The following is a 25,000-nucleotide window of genomic DNA, read 5'->3' on the forward strand; positions in this document are numbered from 1 at the left end:
TTTCTTGTAGTCTGTAATACATACTGTGATAGTGTGTGACTTTCTTGTAGTCTGTAATACATACTGTGATGGTGTGTGACTTTCCTGTAGTCTGTAATACATACTGTGATAGTGTGTGACTTTCTTGTAGTCTGTAATACATACTGTGATGGTGTGTGACTTTCCTGTAGTCTGTAATACATACTGTGATAGTGTGTGACTTTCTTGTAGTCTGTAATACATACTGTGATAGTGTGTGACTTTCTTGTAGTACCTGTAATACATACTGTGATGGTGTGTGACTTTCTTGTAGTACCTGTAATACATACTGTGATAGTGTGTGACTTTCTTGTAGTACCTGTAATACATACTGTGATAGTGTGTGACTTTCTTGTAGTCTGTAATACATACTGTGATGGTGTGTGACTTTCTTGTAGTACCTGTAATACATACTGTGATGGTGTTTGACTTTCTTGTAGTCTGTAATACATACTGTGATAGTGTGTGACTTTCTTGTAGTACCTGTAATACATACTGTGATGGTGTGTGACTTTCTTGTAGTCTGTAATACATACTGTGATAGTGTGTGACTTTCTTGTAGTCTGTAATACATACTGTGATGGTATGTGACTTTCTTGTAGTCTGTAATACATACTGTGATAGTGTGTGACTTTCTTGTAGTCTGTAATACATACTGTGATGGTGTGTGACTTTCCTGTAGTCTGTAATACATACTGTGATAGTGTGTGACTTTCTTGTAGTCTGTAATACATACTGTGATGGTGTGTGACTTTCCTGTAGTCTGTAATACATACTGTGATAGTGTGTGACTTTCTTGTAGTCTGTAATACATACTGTGATAGTGTGTGACTTTCTTGTAGTACCTGTAATACATACTGTGATAGTGTGTGACTTTCTTGTAGTACCTGTAATACATACTGTGATAGTGTGTGACTTTCTTGTAGTCTGTAATACATACTGTGATGGTGTGTGACTTTCTTGTAGTACCTGTAATACATACTGTGATGGTGTTTGACTTTCTTGTAGTCTGTAATACATACTGTGATAGTGTGTGACTTTCTTGTAGTACCTGTAATACATACTGTGATGGTGTGTGACTTTCTTGTAGTCTGTAATACATACTGTGATAGTGTGTGACTTTCTTGTAGTCTGTAATACATACTGTGATGGTGTGTGACTTTCTTGTAGTCTGTAATACATACTGTGATAGTGTGTGACTTTCTTGTAGTCTGTAATACATACTGTGATAGTGTGTGACTTTCTTGTAGTCTGTAATACATACTGTGATAGTGTGTGACTTTCTTGTAGTCTGTAATACATACTGTGATAGTGTGTGACTTTCTTGTAGTCTGTAATACATACTGTGATAGTGTGTGACTTTCTTGTAGTCTGTAATACATACTGTGATGGTGTGTGACTTTCTTGTAGTCTGTAATACATACTGTGATAGTGTGTGACTTTCTTGTAGTACCTATAATACATACTGTGATGGTGTGTGACTTTCTTGTAGTACCTGTAATACATACTGTGATGGTGTGCGACTTTCTTGTAGTACCTGTAATACATACTGTGATGGTGTGCGACTTTCTTGTAGTACCTGTAATACATACTGTGATGGTGTGTGACTTTCTTGTAGTCTGTAATACATACTGTGATAGTGTGTGACTTTCTTGTAGTCTGTAATACATACTGTGATGGTGTGTGACTTTCTTGTAGTACCTGTAATACATACTGTGATGGTGTGTGACTTTCTTGTAGTCTGTAATACATACTGTGATAGTGTGTGACTTTCTTGTAGTCTGTAATACATACTGTGATGGTGTGTGACTTTCTTGTAGTACCTGTAATACATACTGTGATGGTGTGTGACTTTCTTGTAGTCTGTAATACATACTGTGATGGTGTGTGACTTTCTTGTAGTACCTGTAATACATACTGTGATGGTGTGTGACTTTCTTGTAGTCTGTAATACATACTGTGATAGTGTGTGACTTTCTTGTAGTCTGTAATACATACTGTGATAGTGTGTGACTTTCTTGTAGTACCTGTAATACATACTGTGATAGTGTGTGACTTTCTTGTAGTCTGTAATACATACTGTGATGGTGTGTAACTTTCTTGTAGTCTGTAATACATACTGTGATAGTGTGTGACTTTCTTGTAGTACCTGTAATACATACTGTGATGGTGTGTGACTTTCTTGTAGTCTGTAATACATACTGTGATAGTGTGTGACTTTCTTGTAGTCTGTAATACATACTGTGATAGTGTGTGACTTTCTTGTAGTACCTGTAATACATACTGTGATAGTGTGTGACTTTCTTGTAGTCTGTAATACATACTGTGATAGTGTGTGACTTTCTTGTAGTCTGTAATACATACTGTGATGGTGTGTGACTTTCTTGTAGTACCTGTAATACATACTGTGATGGTGTGTGACTTTCTTGTAGTCTGTAATACATACTGTGATGGTGTGTGACTTTATTGTAGTCTGTAATACATACTGTGATAGTGTGTGACTTTCTTGTAGTCTGTAATACATACTGTGATAGTGTGTGACTTTCTTGTAGTACCTGTAATACATACTGTGATGGTGTGTGACTTTCTTGTAGTCTGTAATACATACTGTGATAGTGTGTGACTTTCTTGTAGTACCTGTAATACATACTGTGATAGTGTGTGACTTTCTTGTAGTCTGTAATACATACTGTGATAGTGTGTGACTTTCTTGTAGTACCTGTAATACATACTGTGATAGTGTGTGACTTTCTTGTAGTCTGTAATACATACTGTGATAGTGTGTGACTTTCTTGTAGTCTGTAATACATACTGTGATGGTGTGTGACTTTCTTGTAGTACCTGTAATACATACTGTGATGGTGTGTGACTTTCTTGTAGTCTGTAATACATACTGTGATGGTGTGTGACTTTATTGTAGTCTGTAATACATACTGTGATAGTGTGTGACTTTCTTGTAGTCTGTAATACATACTGTGATAGTGTGTGACTTTCTTGTAGTACCTGTAATACATACTGTGATGGTGTGTGACTTTCTTGTAGTCTGTAATACATACTGTGATAGTGTGTGACTTTCTTGTAGTACCTGTAATACATACTGTGATAGTGTGTGACTTTCTTGTAGTACCTGTAATACATACTGTGATGGTGTGTGACTTTCTTGTAGTCTGTAATACATACTGTGATGGTGTGTGACTTTCTTGTAGTCTGTAATACATACTGTGATGGTGTGTGACTTTCTTGTAGTACCTGTAATACATACTGTGATGGTGTGTGACTTTCTTGTAGTCTGTAATACATACTGTGATAGTGTGTGACTTTCTTGTAGTACCTGTAATACATACTGTGATGGTGTGTGACTTTCTTGTAGTCTGTAATACATACTGTGATGGTGTGTGACTTTCTTGTAGTACCTGTAATACATACTGTGATGGTGTGTGACTTTCTTGTAGTACCTGTAATACATACTGTGATGGTGTGTGACTTTCTTGTAGTACCTGTAATACATACTGTGATGGTGTTTGACTTTCTTGTAGTCTGTAATACATACTGTGATAGTGTGTGACTTTCTTGTAGTCTGTAATACATACTGTGATGGTGTGTGACTTTCTTGTAGTACCTGTAATACATACTGTGATGGTGTGTGACTTTCTTGTAGTACCTGTAATACATACTGTGATGGTGTGTGACTTTCTTGTAGTACCTGTAATACATACTGTGATAGTGTGTTTTCTTGTAGTCTGTAATACATACTGTGATGGTGTGTGACTTTCTTGTAGTCTGTAATACATACTGTGATAGTGTGTGACTTTCTTGTAGTCTGTAATACATACTGTGATAGTGTGTAACTTTCTTGTAGTCTGCAATACATACTGTGATGGTGTGTAACTTTCTTGTAGTCTGTAATACATACTGTGATGGTGTGTGACTTTCTTGTAGTCTGTAATACATACTGTGATAGTGTGTTTTCTTGTAGTACCTGTAATACATACTGTGATGGTGTGTGACTTTCTTGTAGTCTGTAATACATACTGTGATAGTGTGTGACTTTCTTGTAGTCTGTAATACATACTGTGATGGTGTGTGACTTTCTTGTAGTCTGTAATACATACTGTGATAGTGGGTGACTTTGCCTTGCTGAGTTTGCTGTAGTTTGTCGAGGTGGACCATCAGCTCGTTTCCGATCCATTTTTGTGACAATACAGTGTATGTATCATCCAGATTACTAGACAGGGTGGTCAGTTCATTCTGGAGGAAATCCTGTAAACTCCGGCCAGTTAATTCTACAAAACAGACCACATCATTACTAGACAGGGCACACCATTACAAGCTGTAAACTCTACAAAACTGACCATCATTACAAGCTGTAACAGTGACCATCATTACAAGCTGTAAATCTTATAAAACAGTGACCATCATTACAAGCTGTGAACTCTACAAAACTGACCATCATTACAAGCTGTAAACCCTATAAAACAGATCACCATTACGAGCTGTAAACCTTATAAAACAGTACACACCATTACCATGATTACAAGCTGTAAACCCTACAAAACAGTGAACATCATTACAAGCTGTAAACCCTACAAAACAGTGAACATCGTTACAAGCTGTAAACCCTACAAAACAGACCACCATTACAAGCTGTAAACCCTATAATACAGTGCACACCATTACAAGCTGTAAACCCTACAAAACAGTGAACATCGTTACAAGCTGTAAACCCTACAAAACAGTGAACATCATTACAAGCTGTAAACCTTATAAAACAGACCACCATTACGAGCTGTAAACCCTACAAAACAGTGCACACCATTACAAGCTGTAAACTCTACAAAACTGACCATCATCACAAGCTGTAAACCCTACAAAACAGTGACCACCATTACAAGCTGTAAACCCTATAAAACAGTGCACACCATTACAAGCTGTAAACCCTACAAAACAGTGAACATCATTACAAGCTGTAAACCCTACAAAACAGTGACCACCATTACAAGCTGTAAACCCTACAAAACTGTGCACATCATTACAAGCTGTAAACCCTACAAAACAGTGAACATCATTACAAGCTGTAAACCCTACAAAACTGTGCACATCATTACAAGCTGTAAACCCTACAAAACAGTGACCACCATTACAAGCTGTAAACCCTACAAAACTGTGCACATCATTACAAGCTGTAAACCCTACAAAACAGTGAACATCATTACAAGCTGTAAACCCTACAAAACTGTGCACATCATTACAAGCTGTAAACCCTACAAAACAGTACACACCATTACAAGCTGTAAACCCTACAAAACAGTGACCACCATTACAAGCTGTAAACCCTACAAAAGAGTGAACATCATTACAAGCTGTAAACTCTATAAAACAGTGCACACCATTACAAGCTGTAAACCCTATAAAACAGACCACCATTACAAGCTGTAAACCCTACAAAACAGACCTCCATTACGAGCTGTAAACCCTACAAAACAGACCACCATTAGAAGCTGCAAACCCTACAAAACAGTGAACATCATTACAAGCTGTAAACCCTATAAAACAGTGCACACCATTACAAGCTGTAAACCCTACAAAACAGTGAACATCATTACAAACTGCAAACCCTATAAAACAGACCACCATTACAAACTGCAAACCCTATAAAACAGTGAACATCATTACAAGCTGTAAACCCTACAAAACTTAACATCATTACAAGCTGTAAACCTATAAACAGTGAACATCATTACAAGCTGTAAACCCTACAAAACAGTTAACATCATTACAAGCTGTAAACCCTACAAAACAGTGAACATCATTACAAGCTGTAAAGAAAACAGTGCACACCATTACACAGGATCCCAACTTCGACTGAATACCTTAGGGGCCAAGTGGGCCCCTGAATAAGAAATACTGTTAGCCCATATGCAATTTCAGTAGCCCACACATATCATGAAATTGAATACCATGGTTTCTTTACAAGAAAAAAGAAATATCAGGTCACGTTGCAATTTATTCAAAAAATAAAATATCAATATCTAAATTCTGTTTCCTTCTCCATAATTCTTTCGAATACCTCTCATTTCCACTCTCAATTCGTCGACCTAGCAAAAATATCAGAGTTCATGGACTTTATTATCTTCGCGGCGTCTGACTTTAACACATGTTTCTTCCGACTTTTTATGTGATTTCAAAATTTCTCAGCTTTACGATGCTGTCAAGTTTATAACTTGGGCAAGCTGTTACAACGATTGGACCTTTCGTGTCATGTTTTGTACACACATCACGTCATCCCCTTTTCACCGTCATCGAACCATATTCTCCCCTTCTTTCCACTTTGGTAAAAGCAGACATTTTCTTTTCGTTTGAAGTAACCCTAGCGTTGTTCAACTTCTGGTTTAAGTACATTTTGGAAGGTTTGATACCCCAGGAATGTCTCGCCAAGTGGCAAAACCTCAACCGGAAATTGAACTTCAATTATAATAGGACTCGGATCGGTCGGAAAGAAAAATGTTGATCGGACAATTACGGTCGCCAAGTGGGCAATGAGAACGGAAATTTTGGTGTCCACAAGCAAAGTTTAGTAGCCAATGCAAGTGGGCGAGCGGTAATTTGGAACCCTGCATTACAAGCTGTAAACTCTACAAAACAGTGCACACCATTACAAGCTGTAAACTCTACAAAACAGTGCACACCATTACAAGCTGTAAACTCTACAAAACAGTGCACACCATTACAAGCTGTAAACTCTACAAAACAGTGCACACCATTACAAGCTGTAAACTCTACAAAACAGTGCACACCATTACAAGCTGTAAACCCTAAAATTCGGACAAGTGAATATTGATGGGCACTTGTCCGATTGAACAAGTGCTTTTTTATGTAAAGAAGTCTCCAAACAATTTGGTGAAAAGTTTATCGGTAGACTAGTTCAGAGTGGGAAGTAATGCATGAAAAATGAACTTCTATCCTGATATCAATCGCTATGTAAACTAGCCAAGTCACACTCGATCGGGATTGGTGTTCACTTATTGCAAGTACTACTTTCAATCATCCATGGATCAGTCTATGCGAAAGACATTGGACCATTGGACCTGAACAATGTGCAGTGCCTAAGGTCTGATGCGTCATTTTTTCCACCTGACCGAAATGTCCAATGTCTCAGTGTCCGGTTCTAAGCTTTACTATTTTGACGCGGAGTCATTTAAATGTTTGTTACAAGTAAAAAATATCACCCAAATACGTAAATGAATATGATTAAAACCGCATGGACTGTCTAAAGTATTATGCGGGAGGGAACCCTGGTATAGTATTACTAGTATAATAAATAAGATTTCCTTGGTTTTGCATTTTCATGTGTTTCACTTTTTACATTAGGTTTTTCTGTCTGACAAAATTTGTTTATTAATGCAAATTTGAAGGTTAGAATGTGCCGTTCCTGCGTTTGGCCATGGAATGCAAGTAAAAGAAAAAGTAGGTAAAAATAGCTACCTGGAGTAGGTTTAAATACCTATAGGTACAGACTGTGGACAAAAGTATTCGCACGGGCGATGGTGCCCATTTTGTTTATCGGAAACGCTTGACGGTAAACAAACATGTTTTTGGAGTGTCTGAACAGGACAAATAACTTGTAAATGCAAAAATATTGCAAATAAACAATTTATTTCTATCAATAAAGATAAATAAAAGAATGCCAAGTACCTTAATAGTACTTTGAAATTCGTGATATACCCTCAAGCCCTTTGAACTTGGTGCACTTGTTGTGGAAGGGTGCATGGAGATTTTGTATAATTTACTGTAAACATGAAGTCCAGAAGTTTGTGATACAGTTTATCACCAGAATTTAATGTAGAAATGCGATATTGAAATTTTCTTTTAATTACCAGTCAAATGTTTTCTACGGGACATAAATCAGGTGATGGTGTGGGCCACTTCAGTGCTGGAATTTGTTTGTCAGTTTTGTAATTGGTTGAAAGACAAGATCAATGAACAGGTGTATGGTCATCCATAAACAGATAATTGTTATCTTGAAAGAGTTTTGCTATCTACGTATTTTTCAGAGTTATTCATGTTGCTATATGTATTGACTCTGCAAAGAGTACCAACGCCATGACACGTAATGCATCCCCAAATATTTTACCAGTTTCGGGGGGAAATACAGTCCGACAGTCAAAATTTAATTTAAATCACTTCTTGTTCATGTATATACTCGACAGCATTTTCCAAAGATAATCTGGTACTTGTCAGAAGAAATGACCATTTTCCATGGTCCAGTTTACTTTACCCACACACCATTGCACACGTTTTACACAATTGACAACTCGGACCGTATTTTCTTGATACAAACACATATTTAGTATCCATTTCTGTCTTAAACATCGCCAAATAGTTTTCTTTGAAAGATTTGCATTGTTATTATTTTCATTATATTTTTTTTGGTAACGTCCAACAGTGGTCTTTTTCTATCCAACTGTGTTTATCTAAGGCCAATTCAAATTAATTGATAGATTATCATCCCTGCCCGCCCCTCAAAAATCAGCCTGCCCGGAATTTTTTAATTTTGCGAAACTTGCGATTTCCGGAAAAATTTTCATGTCCGACTTCGGGATTTACTTCTTGTTTACATTTCCGGTTTAGCAACATGAAGAAAATGGATGTATATGGTTTTCTTAATTTCTCACGTTCTTACGGGCGTAAATGAAAGGGAGGGATAAATGTTCTTCATATCTTGAAGAAGTTTGGTATTATCTTTCTGTGTTTGAAATTAAAGCTTAACATGGAATTCATCTGTGAAATAAGCATAGATTGATATCCATCTTGCAATAAATGATGCACTTTTGTTGCAGGCTAAAACTCGTTTGTCATTAATATTTTTCTCAGAAAATAAAAATTAGAAAATAAAATCCTCCCACACGCCCCATACATTTTGGTGACCCTGGATGATAATCTACTAATTAAGTTGAATTGGCCTAACAAGTCTCCGTTCTGCATGTGCACTCACTAATTTCTTTCGTCCACTTCTTTGTTAATTTTATGTTGTACCTCGCTTTCGAAACTTATTCCAAGCACTATACACAGTTGATATAGGAATTCTTAATAACTTTCTAACTTCCCCAGAACATTTACAGCCCTGAACTAATGTTACGGTGTTTTCTTAGCACCCTTTACAGAGTTCTGATGTTTACAACCCATGTTTTCTAATCACTACCTTGTATACAGTATAAACAGAGCTGCAGACTACAACAAACAGCATTACGTCACATTATTGACCTTCAACGTTTTAAATACATCATCGGTGAAAGGATAACTCATGTCTGTGCAAAGAGATATAACCCGCAATGTATGATACTCGATAAACACGTTTGAAAAATGACGAGATCGTGCGAATACTTTAGTCCACAGTCTGTAGCTAAGTAGGTAGAAATAGTCTTTAGACTGGGCCTTATTAAGTCCATATTTAACTAGTAGAAATGCTGAAATTAAGTCCATAATTAACTTAGAAATGCTGAGATTAAGTCCATAATTAACTTAGAAATGCTGGGTTTAAGTTTATAAATTTAGACCTAACTTAGTAAAGTAAAGTTAATTTTATTTAAAGTCGGCACTATATACATTCAACGAGTGCTGGACAACTTGCCCCCCCTTAGGACAACTCGCCCTCTCTCAGGGCAAGTCGCCCCCTTCTCTTGAGACAACTCGCCCCAATATTATATATAAATATATTATCACATTTTATTTTTATTTTGTGTGTGTGTGTTATTTACACTTTTAACCCTATAAAGATATGTCTTTTTATTTCATACTTTAACACGAATGGTAAATTCTAATAGAATTATACACAGATTTGATTATTGCATTTCAGCAAAAGTTATATTTTTCATAAATCAATTGGCAAGGAAAATTATATTTACTGATCTTCAGGTAATTGATTAAATGTCTCCAATACTGAGAAAATTTTGGGGCTTGGGGGTGTGTGTGTGTGTTTTATCGATATAGTATTACATGAGTGTAAAGGTGAAGCATGAATATTCTGATACATGTAATTATCTTTTAATGCGTTTCTCAACTAATTCCCGTTGAAAAATAATAAAATTCCCATTTTAGAAATTTTATAACGGCTTTGCTTTACTGATTCTTTTTACACGGCGATTTCAAAGTGTAAAGAACTCTGATGATGAGTGACTCATAACGTTTGAAGTAAATTTATAACAGCTTGGGGGAAATCAAACAATTAGATTTAACAACAGACGCAGATTATTGATAATTATACTACATCAGCTGTAGACCAAGGTAATACTCTCCCTATACCAAACACTAACTTGTTTCTGCTGAAATTATATATTTTACATGTACATAAAAGTGATGATGAATTTACTGAACCCAAACACTGGATTTTCACTAAAATCTTACATCTTGCATAAAAAGACACGAAGTTCGGTGTTTATGTGAACACGTCTTATTGTCTGTGATGTATATACTATCTATAAGAAATTCATTAATTTTTGCTAAAACACCTCTTGGATTTAGACCAAAAATAATAATTGTAAACATGTATGATATGAAGGAGCGAGATATTTGAAGAGAGGAGGCGAGTTGTCCCGAAGAGGGGGTGAGTTGTCTTGAGGGCGAGTTGTCTAAGGGGCAAGTTGTCCCGATGAGGGGGCGAGTAGTCTTGAAGGCGAGTTGTCTTGGGGACGAGTTGTCCTGATACCCATTTGAATGGGCGAGTTGTATTGGGGGCGAGTTGTCCTGATACCCATTCAACATATCAAACACAAGCTCTGTAGAGCTTTTTAACTGACTATCACATTCAAGTATATCAACGACGAAGACACATAGCATGCATGTACACAGACATATCACAGATTATCAAAAGAATACAAAATAAAAGAAAACTTTCATGCAAGAATATACAGATCTATATGAAAGCATAAGACTAAGTATTCTCTTTAGAGAAGTCGATAGGCATAGCCTTCATCGACTTCTCTTCGAAAGCATTCATGTTTTGATTCTGGAAAACATGTAAATGCCGGAGTCGGTGACGGCTTTGCTTCGACCGACATTTCGACTCAAATGTGCCTGGATTTACGCAATAGACAAGTTGTTTTCAAACATTTAACAATATTGCTCAAAACTGTCACAAAGAAATCAACACGTACTTGCTTTTAATCCATTTTCAACATGTCTCCTGTCCCGGGTTTACGTTAATTGGTCTTGGGAGCTGTCACAATTGGGGACCAGTTAAGAGAAAAGCAGGCCGACGTAATCAGAGTTGTGATTTAAACCCGGGACAGGGGCATGTTGAAAATGGATTAAAAGCAAGTACAGACACGTGCAAAAAGTATTCGGTCACAATGGCGGCATGTTTACGTTTAAAAGCGAAAGCAAGAAGTAAATGACCTTGCCCTGCTATTTTTGGATTGTCAGGAAGTAGAATGTTTTTGTAAAATTAGAAATTGGTCACATGATACGTCATGTGGTACCTAGTTATCGTCTGCTGTTTACAAACAAAAGGGGAAAAATTACGAATTATTCAAAGATGGGTCGGAGAGGAAAAGAGATGGGATTAGAAGTTAAAAAGGTCATTGTGGAGTTATTGCAGGGTGGATACAGCCGGAGAAAGATTAGTGAGATGTTGAAGTTACCCAAATCGAGCGTTATTGATGTTTGTAAGAAATTTTCTGAATCGGGATCAGTTGAAAACAAACCCAGAAGTGGCCGGCCACCGAAAATCAAACCTCGGGACTATCGGCAGTTGGAGAAGATTGTGAAAACCAATCGCAGATGTTCACTATCCGATATTACGGCAAAATTTAATGAAGAGAGGCAATATCCAGTGAGTAAAAGGACAGTACAACATAACTTGCACAAAAATAATTTTCGGAGGAGTGTTGCCAAGAAGAAACTTGTCATTAAAGAAGTGAATCGGAAGAAACGACTTGCTTGGTGTCGGGGGAAGAGACAGTGGGCTGTTGACAACTGGAAACGTGTGATTTTCTCAGATGAAAGCAAAATCATGATAGGACATGATGAAAGAGTTCGGATTTGGAGGAAAAGAGATGAAGGATGGCGACCCGATCTCATTCAACAGCACACGCCGCGCGCTAAATACGAAGTGATGATATGGGGGTGCATTTGTTGGGAGGGTGTTGGAACTATGACGCCAGTGGAAGGCAATATCAACGCTGCTAAGTATCAGGACATTTTAGAGGACAACCTGTGGCCAGTTTTGGCAAGACATTTTCCACAAAATGGATACTTTTTCCAGGACGACAATGCGCCTGTCCATCGAGCCAGATCAACCCAGGAATATGTGGCCCGAAATCACATCAACTGTTTAAGCTGGCCTGCCCAGTCACCAGACTTTAATATCATTGAAAATGTGTGGCTTTACATTAAAAGAAAACTTCAGTCCCGCACAGGTTTTATAAAATCGAGATCTGATTTGATCGAGGAAATTCGGCGCATATGGACGACCATCACACCTGCCTACATTCAGAGCTTGTATGGATCTATCCCGAGACGCATTCTGCATGCTATAAGATTAAAAGGACACCTAACGAAGTATTGAATTGTAAGTAGTTCACTTTTTATTCTTGGTGTATGTTTTCATAAAAATTTCAGCCAGCAAAATATTGATGCGTTCGTCGTCAGCGTAAACACGCCGCCATTGTGACCGAATACTTTTTGCACGTGTCTGTAAGTGTTAATTTCCTTGCGACGGTTTTGTGCATTGCTGTTAAATGTTTGAAAACAACTTGTCTATTGCGTACATATGTAAATGCAGGCACATCTTAGTCGAAACGTCGGTCGAAGCATAAACCGTCACCGACTTCGGCATTTACACGTTTTCCAGAATCAAAACATGAATGCTTGCGAAGAGAAGTCGATGAAGGCTATGCCTATCGACTTCTCTAAAGAGAATGAAGACTACGAGGAAGAAATAAAATACTAAAATGTACGAGGTGTCAGATGGAACCCACTCCCATGGGAAATATCTGGATTCTCTCATGTGTACATGTGACTGCGCTCGCTTTAACGGTCAACCTATCAAAAAAAGATAAACATGAATAAAACCTTGATCCGATCCCTCCATCATCGTAGAATTAAAACAACCGCTTGAGACTTGCTTCCGGTTCTCTCTACCAATCAAATCGCGCGTACTTTCATGGGTATGCGGAATTTAAATCCAGCATAACTGATGACGTGTAACGCATAGAGTGTCAATAACTGCGCCATTGCGAGTGACTGTGACTCACAAAAGTCAGAAAATACTCTTTATATTGAACGGTAGCTGTGAATTGAACGGAATATGGGCGACACAGAAGTTTTAACGACGCTGAAACTTCTCATCATCGGTGAAAGCAGTGTGGGAAAATCGAGGTAAGGCGTCCTGCTGGGGTTTTGTAAGTTTGTTTACGTTTTTGATGTGAGCAGTGAAGCGGAACATCACAACAGTAGACAAAGCTCTAGTTTGGAATGATAGCGACTCAACTGTGAATAAAAGTAATGGACCCGAGGCACGCCGTCAGTATTGGGCTGACCTGTCATGGACCTTTTTAAAAAAAATTTACAACCAAAAAAAAAAAAAAAATCATTAACTGAGTTCATGTGAGCAGGTCCAATCCAGAGACTATTTCTACCGACGTAGCTATTAATAGCCACCTAGATATTTAAACCTACTTAAGTTATAGTTGCTAATTCTACCTACTTTTACCTGTTTTTTGAAAACATGAATAAATAATGATTAAGGCGCATCGGATTCTTTTAAACAGGTCTGTCATTTTATGTATCATGTGCATGTGCACGAGAAAATTCGGAGTGTAAATTTGAATACTTAACCAGTGAGGGTATTTTTTAAGGACTTATTTTGGACTTTATGGGTATGCAAGACGTTGACATGCATTAGAAATATTTTCAAGGAAAAAATAATTAAATCAACTCGTGTAGCTTATTCGGAGGGGGAGGGGAGCTGAACCCAAGCACCTGTGGATGATCTTAGAATCTCATCAAAACCGGAACAGATGGTGTGATGTCAAAATTACTGATTTTTGTGGTCTTAAATACAAAAGAGTTACACATCATGGCAGCTTCTATAGATCACAGGACAATTTTTGACGTTTTCAAATTAGTACTGAAGCATATCTAAACCATATATCAACAAAATTGTATGACAAACAGTCTATGCGAAAGACATCGGACAGTCGGACCTGACCGATGTGCAGTGCCTCAGGTCCGACGCATCATTTTTTACATCGGACCGGAATGTCCGATGTCTCAGTGTCCAGTTTTGAGCTTTACTATTTTGATGCGGAGTCATTTAAATGTTTGTTATAAGTAAAAAATAGCACACAAATCCAAATACGTAAATGAATGTGATTAAAACCGCATGGACTGTCTAAAGTATTATACGGGAGGGATCCCTGGTATAGTATTACTAGTATAATAAATAAGATTCCCTTGGTTTTGCATTTTCACATGTTTCACTTTTTTACATTAGGTTTTTCGGTCTGACAAAATTTGGTTCGGTCCGGTGTGTTCATTGATTACACAGGACCGAATGTCCTGTGTGGTCCAAAAAACTTTCGCATAGACTGGACAAATCTTTATCATATGATTATCATGTAAAAATCTTTTGGGTTGCCTTTCCCTTTAACATGTTTAATGTGATTTAACTCTTGATTTAATTATATTTTGTTCATTTATTGTCAGAAACACAAATATGTACTCATTTTGTTTCAATATTATATGATTTGCTATATTATATATACATATATTGCATTGATGTATCAAGATATGTAATAATTATTGTATCGTAAGGTCTGTGTATTGTTCCATTCCGAGAGGGATATTGGGCAAACAGATGGAGAGGTGGGGGCGGGGGTGAATCCAATTCCAGTCCAGGGTTTGAAATTACCACATGTCCTTAAGTCCGAGACTAGTAAAAAATGTGTCAGACTAGTGAACTCTCTATAGCACTAGTCCGTACGGACTAGTGAAAATCCGAAAATCAATCTTGAATTGGTAAAGATTTTAGCAAGATTTGTCTGAGTCTCTTAGATGTTTGAACTTATGGTCGATAACCTGCATGGTTAAGTGTTTGCGTGACTATGACATCCTGATCTTCCAAACACATGTAGTGTGTTCGAGACCAGCGTTCTTCGAACGAGCACAAATTGTCAAATTCCTGCCGATTCCGAACACCGAGTACACATCACAAGAGCGGGTTTGAGGTGCAAGAATTGCAAGTAGTGTGGTCTGAGAACATGCACGTTTGTGCGCACATGTTCTCGTCATTCATGACTCTAACACAGTAGTTCGTAACACTATAGCTCATGACTTTGTCAATCGAGTGAATATTATTGACTTTATTAATAAAATTTTGAACTCCTGTGACTCTAAGAACTGAGCACAAAAACAATGGGAACGTTGATCTCGAACGCACTTATGGACGTTTATAAAAGGATAAGTCAGAGGTTAATATTGTATGCTTCTGAAGATCTTGAATGCGAAATAAAATATGGTGGTCTTTTTCTTCTCTAGGTGAAAGAAACTGAATTGTTTGCAACTGTGATGTGTTTGGTTTCGTTAAATACTACTGAATAAAATGAAGATCATTTAATATGATGTACTGGACGGACTAGTGAAATGCTTTGCGGATTAGTGAACATCAACAGTGACTAGTCCGTATGGACTAGTGCTTGAAAAAGTTAATTTCGAACCCTGCAGTCCACACATTAAGTGAAACCCATACAGGTGTAGATTTCAAATGTTTGTATTTTAAATACATGTACATTTCAGGGATTTTTTTAGGGTCTGTAGAGGGCCAAAATAAGGCCCCATTCTCAATGCTAAAAAGCAGATATTTTTCCCAATCTTGCTTTGAAATTCCCAAACAATGAAAACAAATTAAGCAGGGTAGCCTAATTCATAAATTTTCTTCACAGTCCCACAGATTACAATGTTTGCTAATTGTGGAGTAAACCTATTTTCTGACCTCTGCTTATTTAAATGAGGTAAACTTTGACCAAATTGAAGGTCAGAAGGAGTCCAATTATACCTTAATGCACTCTGGATTGGTTTTTTCCCTACTTAATGAAACATTTTCCCCAATTTCAAGCATTAATGTCGCTATATTTTCCCCAATTGAAAAGTCCCAGGCCCTTGAAATCAAGACTTAAAAAAAACCTGCATTTGAATAAATTAAATGATTTAATCTCAATGGCTACCAATGGATATTTTCAAAATTGATATCACAAGTGTTGTAACATCAAAGGTATATTTGGTATCAATCTAATTAAAATTAGATCTTCCATCCGCTCCCCAGTTTTCGATACGTCGCGTGGAAGCGACGTATCAAAAACTGGGGAGCGGATGGAAGATCTAATTTTAATTAGATTGATTTGGTATAGACATAAGTTAGCTCAAAATTCACAGTCATCTACTTTTCATTTGTTGGGATTTAGAGCAATATTCACAGGCAGTTCTCTTGTACTTTCAGTTTGTCGTATTTTGATTTAGCTCAATATCTTGTACTTTCAGTTTGTCATATTTTGATTTAGCTCAATATCTTGTACTTTCAGTTTGTTGTTGAGATTTACCGATGATACCTTTGACCCAGAGCAAGCTGCTACTATAGGTAAGTATCTAAATAATATATCTCTTATCCAGGTGAAAATTGGAAGTACATGAGCAAAGAACATGGTAGACTTTAAAGGCCGGGAGTAACCTAGAAAAATTTACACCCCTACAGCAATTAAGCATATATGGCAAGAGGGCAGGGCTTAGCAGTGTTATCAGAATAAGCAGCAGTTTGATGCTTGACTCTACACGTGCTCTGTAGCAGACAATATTTTGAACAGGGAGACTGGCATGATTTATCAAAATAAACTAAAGTTTTCGCGCATTTTTCTACCACTCTGCCAATCTCTCACTGCTCGCTGCGCTACAACACCTCTGTCAACGTCTAAATGTCAAGATTCTTGGCAAAACTTACCTATACCTATAGCATCATGGATAATAATTTTATAAGTTTAAGTTTTATGCTTTAAATCTTAAAGTAGGCTCACAAAAACAACGAATTCCATGATTATACTAGTATTATTGAATAAATGAATATTTATATAAACCTTCTAATTCGCTCATGTGTCTCATATTTACCATCTTCTGATTTTAAAAAATTCAGAGAAGTGTTTTATTTGCTCAGATATTATCATTACAGTTCGATATGCTAAGTTAGTTTTTGTACATTTTAACATAATTTTTTAGACGTTGACAGAGGTATTAGTGGAGCGTCAGGGCTTTCAACAAATTTAAAAGTAGGAGGCTGAAATGAAAAAGTAGAAGGCGATCCAATGCTCGGCGCCCTTATGGCCGGGGGTGTGGGGTAAATGACGCAAAATCCTGCATTCTGGCGGTTTCCTGGCACTTAAATGCAGCTTTGAGATTGTCATTTTTTTGCCTGAAATTTTTACTTTCGCCATGAATTTATTGTTTCATATGTGAAATTTTCTGTTCATGCAAAGACTTAAAAAAAAATTCAACATTGCAAAGTACTAATTTTGATGCAAAATGAAAAATAAAGTGCATCAAGATAACTGCATGTAATTATTTTTTGCAATGCTGTATCAATTAATTTTTAAGTGTCTTTGCTTGAACAGAAACTTTCACTTTTATTTCTACATTTGTACTGAAAGTTTATAAGACTGAATTGTTTTGTAAGAAACAATAAATCCCAAACAATCTTTATTACAAATTAAAAAGCAACATTTTAATGACCTATAATTTTATTTTTCCACAAATTCAAGTTAACAGCTACAGATTTGTTGGTAACATAGCGAATTTGTGCTGAAAAATTCGGTGACCGCCCAGTTATTATTCCGACAGTCCGATGGCCCGATAGTCCGACGGTCAGATAGTCCGACACTCCGATAGTCCGACAGTACGGTAGTCCGAGGGTCCGATAGTCCGAAACTCCTATAATTTGTGGCCACATATATAAGAGATCGCTATGTAATAGGCAGCAGAAAACAGGATTAAGTGCTGTGTGCCAGAGCGATATTTTACATCACAAGAGCAAAACATCGCACAGTGGGAAACTTTGAATGGGTTCGACCTACATCGGGTACCTGTAAAGTGCGAAACGAAACGAAATCTACCGAAACGTAACCCACCGAAACGAGACGAAACAGATTGTATAACCGAACTCTATTAATTATAATAATTAAAAATGGTGTATAACCGAACTCTATTAGTTATAATAATTAAAAATGGTAGCTTAAGCCCCTGTTAAAGTTACCACATATAAATAAAATTCGCCTCCCCATTGATGCAAGCTTTCGGCTTGACAGATACAAAGTTTTAAAAGTTGGAAAGGGGTGAGTAAGCACAAAGTTCATATCCGAAGTTGATTGAATACCATTTGCAATTAATTCCGGATCCATAAATTTCAGAACAGAGGGTTACAGTTCGGCATAAATACACGTTTCAGTATTTTTTGCTCTAAAGACAAATCTATGTATACATGTGGATATTGTGTATTTGTATGTAGTATATCAAACAGTGGATTCTGAGTATGTCTTAATTCCCGTTCTTTTTGTAATTTCTGCTTCCCTTGTTCATAAAGCTTTTGAGTTTACAAATTGCTGACCTCCTCCTGATATTATTGCATAAAAAATTATGTTTTCCGTCCCGTTTTCAATTCCCCGTCCTAGCAACACCACAAATGTATAGAGTTATCTTTAGACTCACTACATATCAATAATAATTTTTAATAACACATGTATATATATTTTACCGAATTGCATTCATGCAAGGTGAAGATAACGAACAGTGATCAATCTCATAAGTCCTATTAGCAATGCAAAATAGATAGTTCGGCAAACACGGACCCCTGGACACACCAGAGGTGGGATCAGGTGCCTAGGAGGAGTAAGCATCCCCTGTCGACCGGTCACACCCGCCGTGAGCCCTATATCCCGATCAGGTAAACGGAGTTATCCACAGTCAAAATCAATGTGTCAAGAACGGCTTAACAATCGATATGAAACACGTCAGACAGCATTTGACCCAATGCGAGGTTGTATTGACGAACCAGATCGTTATAACGACCATAGAATATGCGAAATGCTGACTTCAATCGAGACTGTTGAAACCCCTGTACCATCAACTTGTTTGTCAGTAGCTTACCTCGATATAATATGGTATACTATCTAACTTTTTCCATTATTGAAAGTACTCGCACCTCAGCAATTAGAGATAAAATAAAAGGTTAAGAGCTCTTCCTGCTTTCAAATTTCTCAGACACCAGTTTCTTAAAACAATGTATCTATGCCCAAAGGCGGATCTAACGCCAGCGACCCCATCCCTTGTTTAGTGTGTTTCGCCAGACCTCTGAGACTTTAACTCTCCGTTCTGAAATTTATGGATCTGAAACTAATTGCACATGGTATTTAATCAAGTTCGGATATGTACATTTTGCTTACTCACCACCTCCCTCCTTTCCAGCTTTTAAAACTGTGTATCAGTCAAGCTGAAAGCCTACATCAAAGGCGAGGCGAATTTTATTTATATGTGGTAATTTTCACAGGGGCCTAAGATACCATTTGTAATAAAAAAGTTTGGTTATACAATCTGTTTCGTTTCGTTTCGGTATATTTCGTTTCGTTTCGCACTTTACAGGTACCCACCTACATCTACATGTATATATTTCGGCATCGTCGGAAGCCCACGGTTGATTACGCTTCGTTCCTTTCTCCATCACCCGTGGGTTCATTCATTCCTATTCGCTGTGTGTCTGTATGTATGTATGCTGAATTTAAGGAACATTTTCATCATATATATACCAATATCTATAGGCTTGTAGGGAGGGCTGACAGCGGATACTCGTCAGGGACGTAGCAACAGAGGTGGGGGGGGGGGGGGGGGCTGATCCCTTCCCCACTTTTTAAAAATTTTCCCTTTCTTCTTTTTTACATGTTAAAACTCTTTTTGGTTCGTCTGCCCCCCCCCCCCCCCCAATCCTTTTTGGCTGGCCCCCAGCTTCCCCCTTTCAAAAACGAGGCCATACGCCTGCTCGTGTCCCCTTAACACTTTCAAAAGTAGGGAGTGGGGACAAGAGTATGTATGTGCCACCTCCTTACACTTCTGGAACCCCAAACGAGATCCTCATCTTTATATCAAATGTTGTTCGATAACATCCTCCCCTTAATTCTAGTGCAAGAAATTTCTGTTCAGAAATTGTTATTTGCTATAAAGAAAGGTATAACCATAAAATTGGTATAAAATTCGGATATACAGATTTGCGTTGAAAAACTTAGATAGGCTGTGATTGGCGCATAAATTGCATTATCGTCGTCCCATACAAAAATTGATTTCCTTCTTGATTGTGTTATGGCCCGTTATACAGAAAATTTTCATTTAATAAACTTTTGCCCGAGGATGAGGGGGGGGGGGGGGGGGGGGGGGGGACTTGAGGCCTACTTCAAACTTTAAAGACTGAGCAGGGTGTAGGGATTCCTACCATTTTTAGCTTGTTATTTCAGGGGGTAGGGGTAATTATGTAGGTTACCGTCGCCATCTTCATGACGTTTATATGGAAAATTTTAGAATTGAATCCCATTTTAGCATGTGCCCCAATCTAAGTTGTGTGCTCCCCTACCAACACTTTACGATGTTTGACTACGGCATTGGCGTTGCCTTATAGCTAATAACAAATTCGTCCGAGGAAATTGCTAATTCGTCCGAACAAATTACTTATTATATAAATTTGTCCGAACAAATAGCTAATTAGTCCGAACGAATTACTAATTTCTCCGAACCAATTACTAATATGTCCGAACAAATAGCAAAGTCGTCCAAACAAATTGCTAATTTGTACGAATGATTTTCTATTTCATCCGAACAAATAGCTAATTCGTCCGAACGAATAATATATTCATATATGGCCTTTGTACGCCGCCGTAAGTTCACACTTGAATGATTTTGGTCAGAAATTGATTGTCTGATTTATAATCAGGCCGTGTCGATTTTGGCGGTTTCTGGTAATTTCCTTAAAATAATGCCTGACATGAATAAATTTTAACTCTATTAATTAAAATTTTTGGTGATGGTCAATATGTCGGACTATCGGACCGTCGGAATATTGAACCATCGGACTATCGGACCGTCGGCCTATTGGACCGTCGTAATACTGGGCTTGAACCGAAAAATTCTACTTTCGTTTTTATTTAATACCACGTGGGCATTTGCAAATTAAAAAGAATAGCAAGTCTGAAATCTTTCCTGATTAAATTCTGTTTTCGCTTTAAAATTGTTGATTGATATTATACTTGTGTCACTTTCGCTTCTGGCCTTTTTAAAGCCGAAACTGAACAGGGTATTTGTTCTCTTCATTCCGTCAACATCAATGATTTTTACGTTCAGGACTTGTTGTTATCTTTCGGAACTTCTCGTCTGTGTTGTCATGAATTGGGTAAATCCGGGGCTTTCCGACTATTGCAATTGACGTATTATTTTCTACACCAACAGACGACCAATCAGGTGCCGGTATTTACCTGAACTAAATTTAGCGCAAGTAAACACGTTTGATACGGCCGCGATTTCTGAGTCTACTAAAGTTTGGAAGATGTTTAAAGTTTTATAAAAGTTTTTTTCATTAGACATACATTTTTGTCACTAAAGTAGCCTGCACCTGATGTTACTATAGGTGGCGGAAATCCGCCGGCTACCGGCTACTTTTGAAAGCCCTGGAGTGTAGCGGGAACGATAACTCTGGGTAGAGATTGCCACTCTGCTGGATCTGTGAGGCACTGAAAGGATAGGTTTTTACTTTAACAAAACTTCACCCTAGGAATATTACAAAATGAATTCATCATTGTTTTATCCATGTCTTTTAAAACATGTAGTTTTTCGATAATATACACAAAATATTGGTATATATGATATAATAATACTTTTGATTTTCCTCTTGGTACCTTTCAATTATGAGAAGAATTTGGGGGGAAATTGTAGAATTTGGGGGGAAATTGTAGCTGTGCAATGGAGGACATGTGCATTGAAGGATTATTAAGAAACACTTTGTCCATTATGATATTTGGAGACCTACTATCTGTGATTGTCTCTTTTGACATTGTAATGTTCACACATAAGAGTCCAGATTGAGAGTAATTTTAAAGTGATGGCAGGGTTTGACATTTACTTTTTTGAGCACTAGACCAGTCGGGCTACTTCAAATGATTTTTACTAGACCTGACTTTATATCCACTAGCCCTGACCAACTTTCCAGAAAAAAACCCTGATAGTTTCTCCATGTTTAAATACTTCAATGTTAAGTTTGAACCAAAACGTATTTAATTGTCTCAAAAATATCTTATTAGTCTCGTCATTCAATTTGATTTTCAAACTTTTTTCTCCTGGGACGTCTTTCCTTGAGGACGAAAAGTCGTATTAAAATATAGAGACATTCCCGCACACTATGTCAACACCGATAAATAGTCGTTTACGACGTAATTTATTAACTTGATAAACACTTTATTATAGTCAATTCAAATAAACTGTTTAAAAGTAACATCGAGTAGATGTCGTAAAACATCACTACCGACCGCGACTTATTTATTAGAACTAAAAATAGAGATTATTCCATCACACGGTTCAAGATTGCTTGCAAATTCTTTACAGTTATTTTCTTTTTAGTTAAGAATAAAATATCTTACTGTTTAAAGTAAAGTTTCTTGTTTATTTTTAACACGACCAGTCGGACTAGTAAATCAACATTTTACCCGACCGGACCTATCATTTAGTAGACTCGGTCGGTCGGACGTGCCTTAGTGTCAAACCCTGGATGGTTGATCAATTGGTGAGAGACAATGGGAGTTACACAACTGGCCTAGGAGATTGTTGCTTAATCAGACAAACATCATGCTTGACATTATTCTAGAAAAGGTACCAGCAATCCTGCAAAACTCTGAAACAGCGATCAGACTGAACAGTCCTAATGAGTTATGTTTATAAAGTTAACAAATTTTTTAAAGGAATGTGATTATATATAATTAAAAAATAAAATCTGGATTTACCAATGATACTTTTTTTCCACGTTATACAGTGATTTGATTACATGTTTCCTTTGGTGCAACCCCCCTTATCTAGAACTAGACAAGCATGCTCGTGCAATATGTGAGTCAACATCCGGTGTAAACAATAACAAAAGATAATCACACCCACAAACTGCCAATCTCTAGCTTGAAATACAAATTTAGCCCTGCTTCAAATTTTTTAGGCCAAAATTAAAACTTCATGAAAATTTATATCTAAAATAGATATGGCCAATATATGCACAGTTATGAAGGGAACAAGCATACCCATTTTAAAATTTCAGTACAACAGCTTAATCTTTATTTTTGCAAAATAAGTGCTGCAACCTGAATGTGACCAGAAAATTCATATATTCCACCATTTTCACCGATTGGCTGCTTTTATACCCAATTGCCTGGTAGTTAAATGTGTTAATCTCATTTTAACACTTTGTTTCTGATGTCATTATATATATATATATATATATATATATATATATTAAAAGAAATAGAATAAACAGTACACAAAGTTAAAAATTTAACGCAAGCGCTTTCATTTTATAATCCTCAGGCGTTACATTTTAAAATAGTTTTGAAATGGTTTGACGTCATAAAGGCGTCCTAACATTTCACGTACATACCGGACACTGTGATTTTTTTTAAAAACACAATTTGGATATATATATATATATATATATATATATATATATATATATATATATATATATATATATAAAGCACTAAATAATCACAACTAGGTACTGAAAATTTTCGCCCCACCCCGGGGTCGAACCAGCGACGTACGGCACCCACCGCCTAGCAAGATTGTCAAACCAGTGCGTAAGTCCACTCGGCCACAACGACTTCCCTATATATATATATATTTATCTAACACGTTTCTGATTCTTACTTTTTTAAGATAAGAAATGACAAACATTGTATGTCTTACTGATGTACGTGTCATGTAGATGATAATGAAGAAGAATTTGTAAAACAGATTAAATGTATTGTAGGTGTGGACTTCAAAGTGAAAACTTTACAAGTTGATGGGAACAGAGCCAAGCTAGCAATCTGGGTATGTGTAATGTCTGAGTGTTTGTGTAATGTCTGAGTGTATTTGTAATGTCTGAGTGTATGTGTAATGTCTGAGTGTATGTGTAATGTCTGAGTGTATGTTTAGTGTTTGAGTGTATGTGTATAATGTTTGAGTGTATGTGTATAAGGCCAATTTTTTTTTTAAATTGGTTTACGGATTTCAAAATTTTCAAATCCGTTCGGAGCAGGTAAAAAAAAAAGAAGTTCAAATGACAAAATGTTAAGTAATAAAAATGAACTTGATTTGAGGGTCAATGTTTTATTATCAACTTTGATATTCTCTTCACTGTCAACTTAAGACGGTGGTATATAGCGACTATTGTGCATCTTGGCAACAATGCTGTTTCCTTCAAAAAAGTTATTTGTTTATTAAATTAACTTTATATCATTATCAAATGTCCATTGTTTACCGTTTAGTTATGTCAATCCCAAAATAAAAGAACCACATCGTTTTTCCTTTCAAAAGATGGCATCCATGACGTATATAGGGTCGCACTAATCACCTGAAGTACTAAAATCCTGACTGACCTTACCAAACATATATTTAGTCTAAAAATTTACTTTTAAGTTTTAAAGTCTTATTTATGAAGTCAAGTCAAGTTATAAATAAAATTCATGAACCCTATAAACATTTATTTAAAAATTCTGAATTTTATATAGGTCAGATCAATTTATTGTTGGTAGTCAACAAATTTTATACAATGAATGACCTGACTGTCAACATTTATATAGTGTTAAACTTTACCTGACTGTCAAAATTTATATAGTGTTAAACTTCACCTGTCAACATTTATATAGTGTTAAACTTCACCTGTCAACATTTATAT

The 25,000-nt window shown here is 36.8% G+C and overlaps 2 protein-coding genes across 2 annotated transcripts in view; one reads left to right on the forward strand and one right to left on the reverse strand.

Moving 5' to 3' along the window:
* The window catches only part of LOC125666260 (kinetochore protein Spc25-like), a 25,860-nt gene extending 12,634 nt beyond the window's left edge, over nt 1-13,226 (reverse strand). The window contains exons 1-2 of the mRNA XM_048899465.2: nt 13,087-13,226; nt 4,131-4,301 (exon numbers count right to left, since the gene is read on the reverse strand). Of these exons, the coding sequence (XP_048755422.1) occupies nt 4,131-4,301; nt 13,087-13,108 (193 nt within the window). The 5' untranslated portion in view covers nt 13,109-13,226. The remainder of the gene's footprint in view (nt 1-4,130; nt 4,302-13,086) is intronic.
* Nucleotides 13,227-13,252: 26 nt separating this feature from the next.
* The window catches only part of LOC125666264 (ras-related protein Rab-18A-like), a 36,269-nt gene continuing 24,521 nt past the window's right edge, over nt 13,253-25,000 (forward strand). The window contains exons 1-3 of the mRNA XM_048899470.2: nt 13,253-13,392; nt 16,593-16,648; nt 24,092-24,153. Of these exons, the coding sequence (XP_048755427.1) occupies nt 13,322-13,392; nt 16,593-16,648; nt 24,092-24,153 (189 nt within the window). The 5' untranslated portion in view covers nt 13,253-13,321. The remainder of the gene's footprint in view (nt 13,393-16,592; nt 16,649-24,091; nt 24,154-25,000) is intronic.

The sequence above is a fragment of the Ostrea edulis genome, chromosome 10 (genome assembly GCF_947568905.1).
Source record: "Ostrea edulis chromosome 10, xbOstEdul1.1, whole genome shotgun sequence".
Classification (NCBI taxonomy): Eukaryota; Metazoa; Mollusca; class Bivalvia; order Ostreida; family Ostreidae; genus Ostrea; species Ostrea edulis.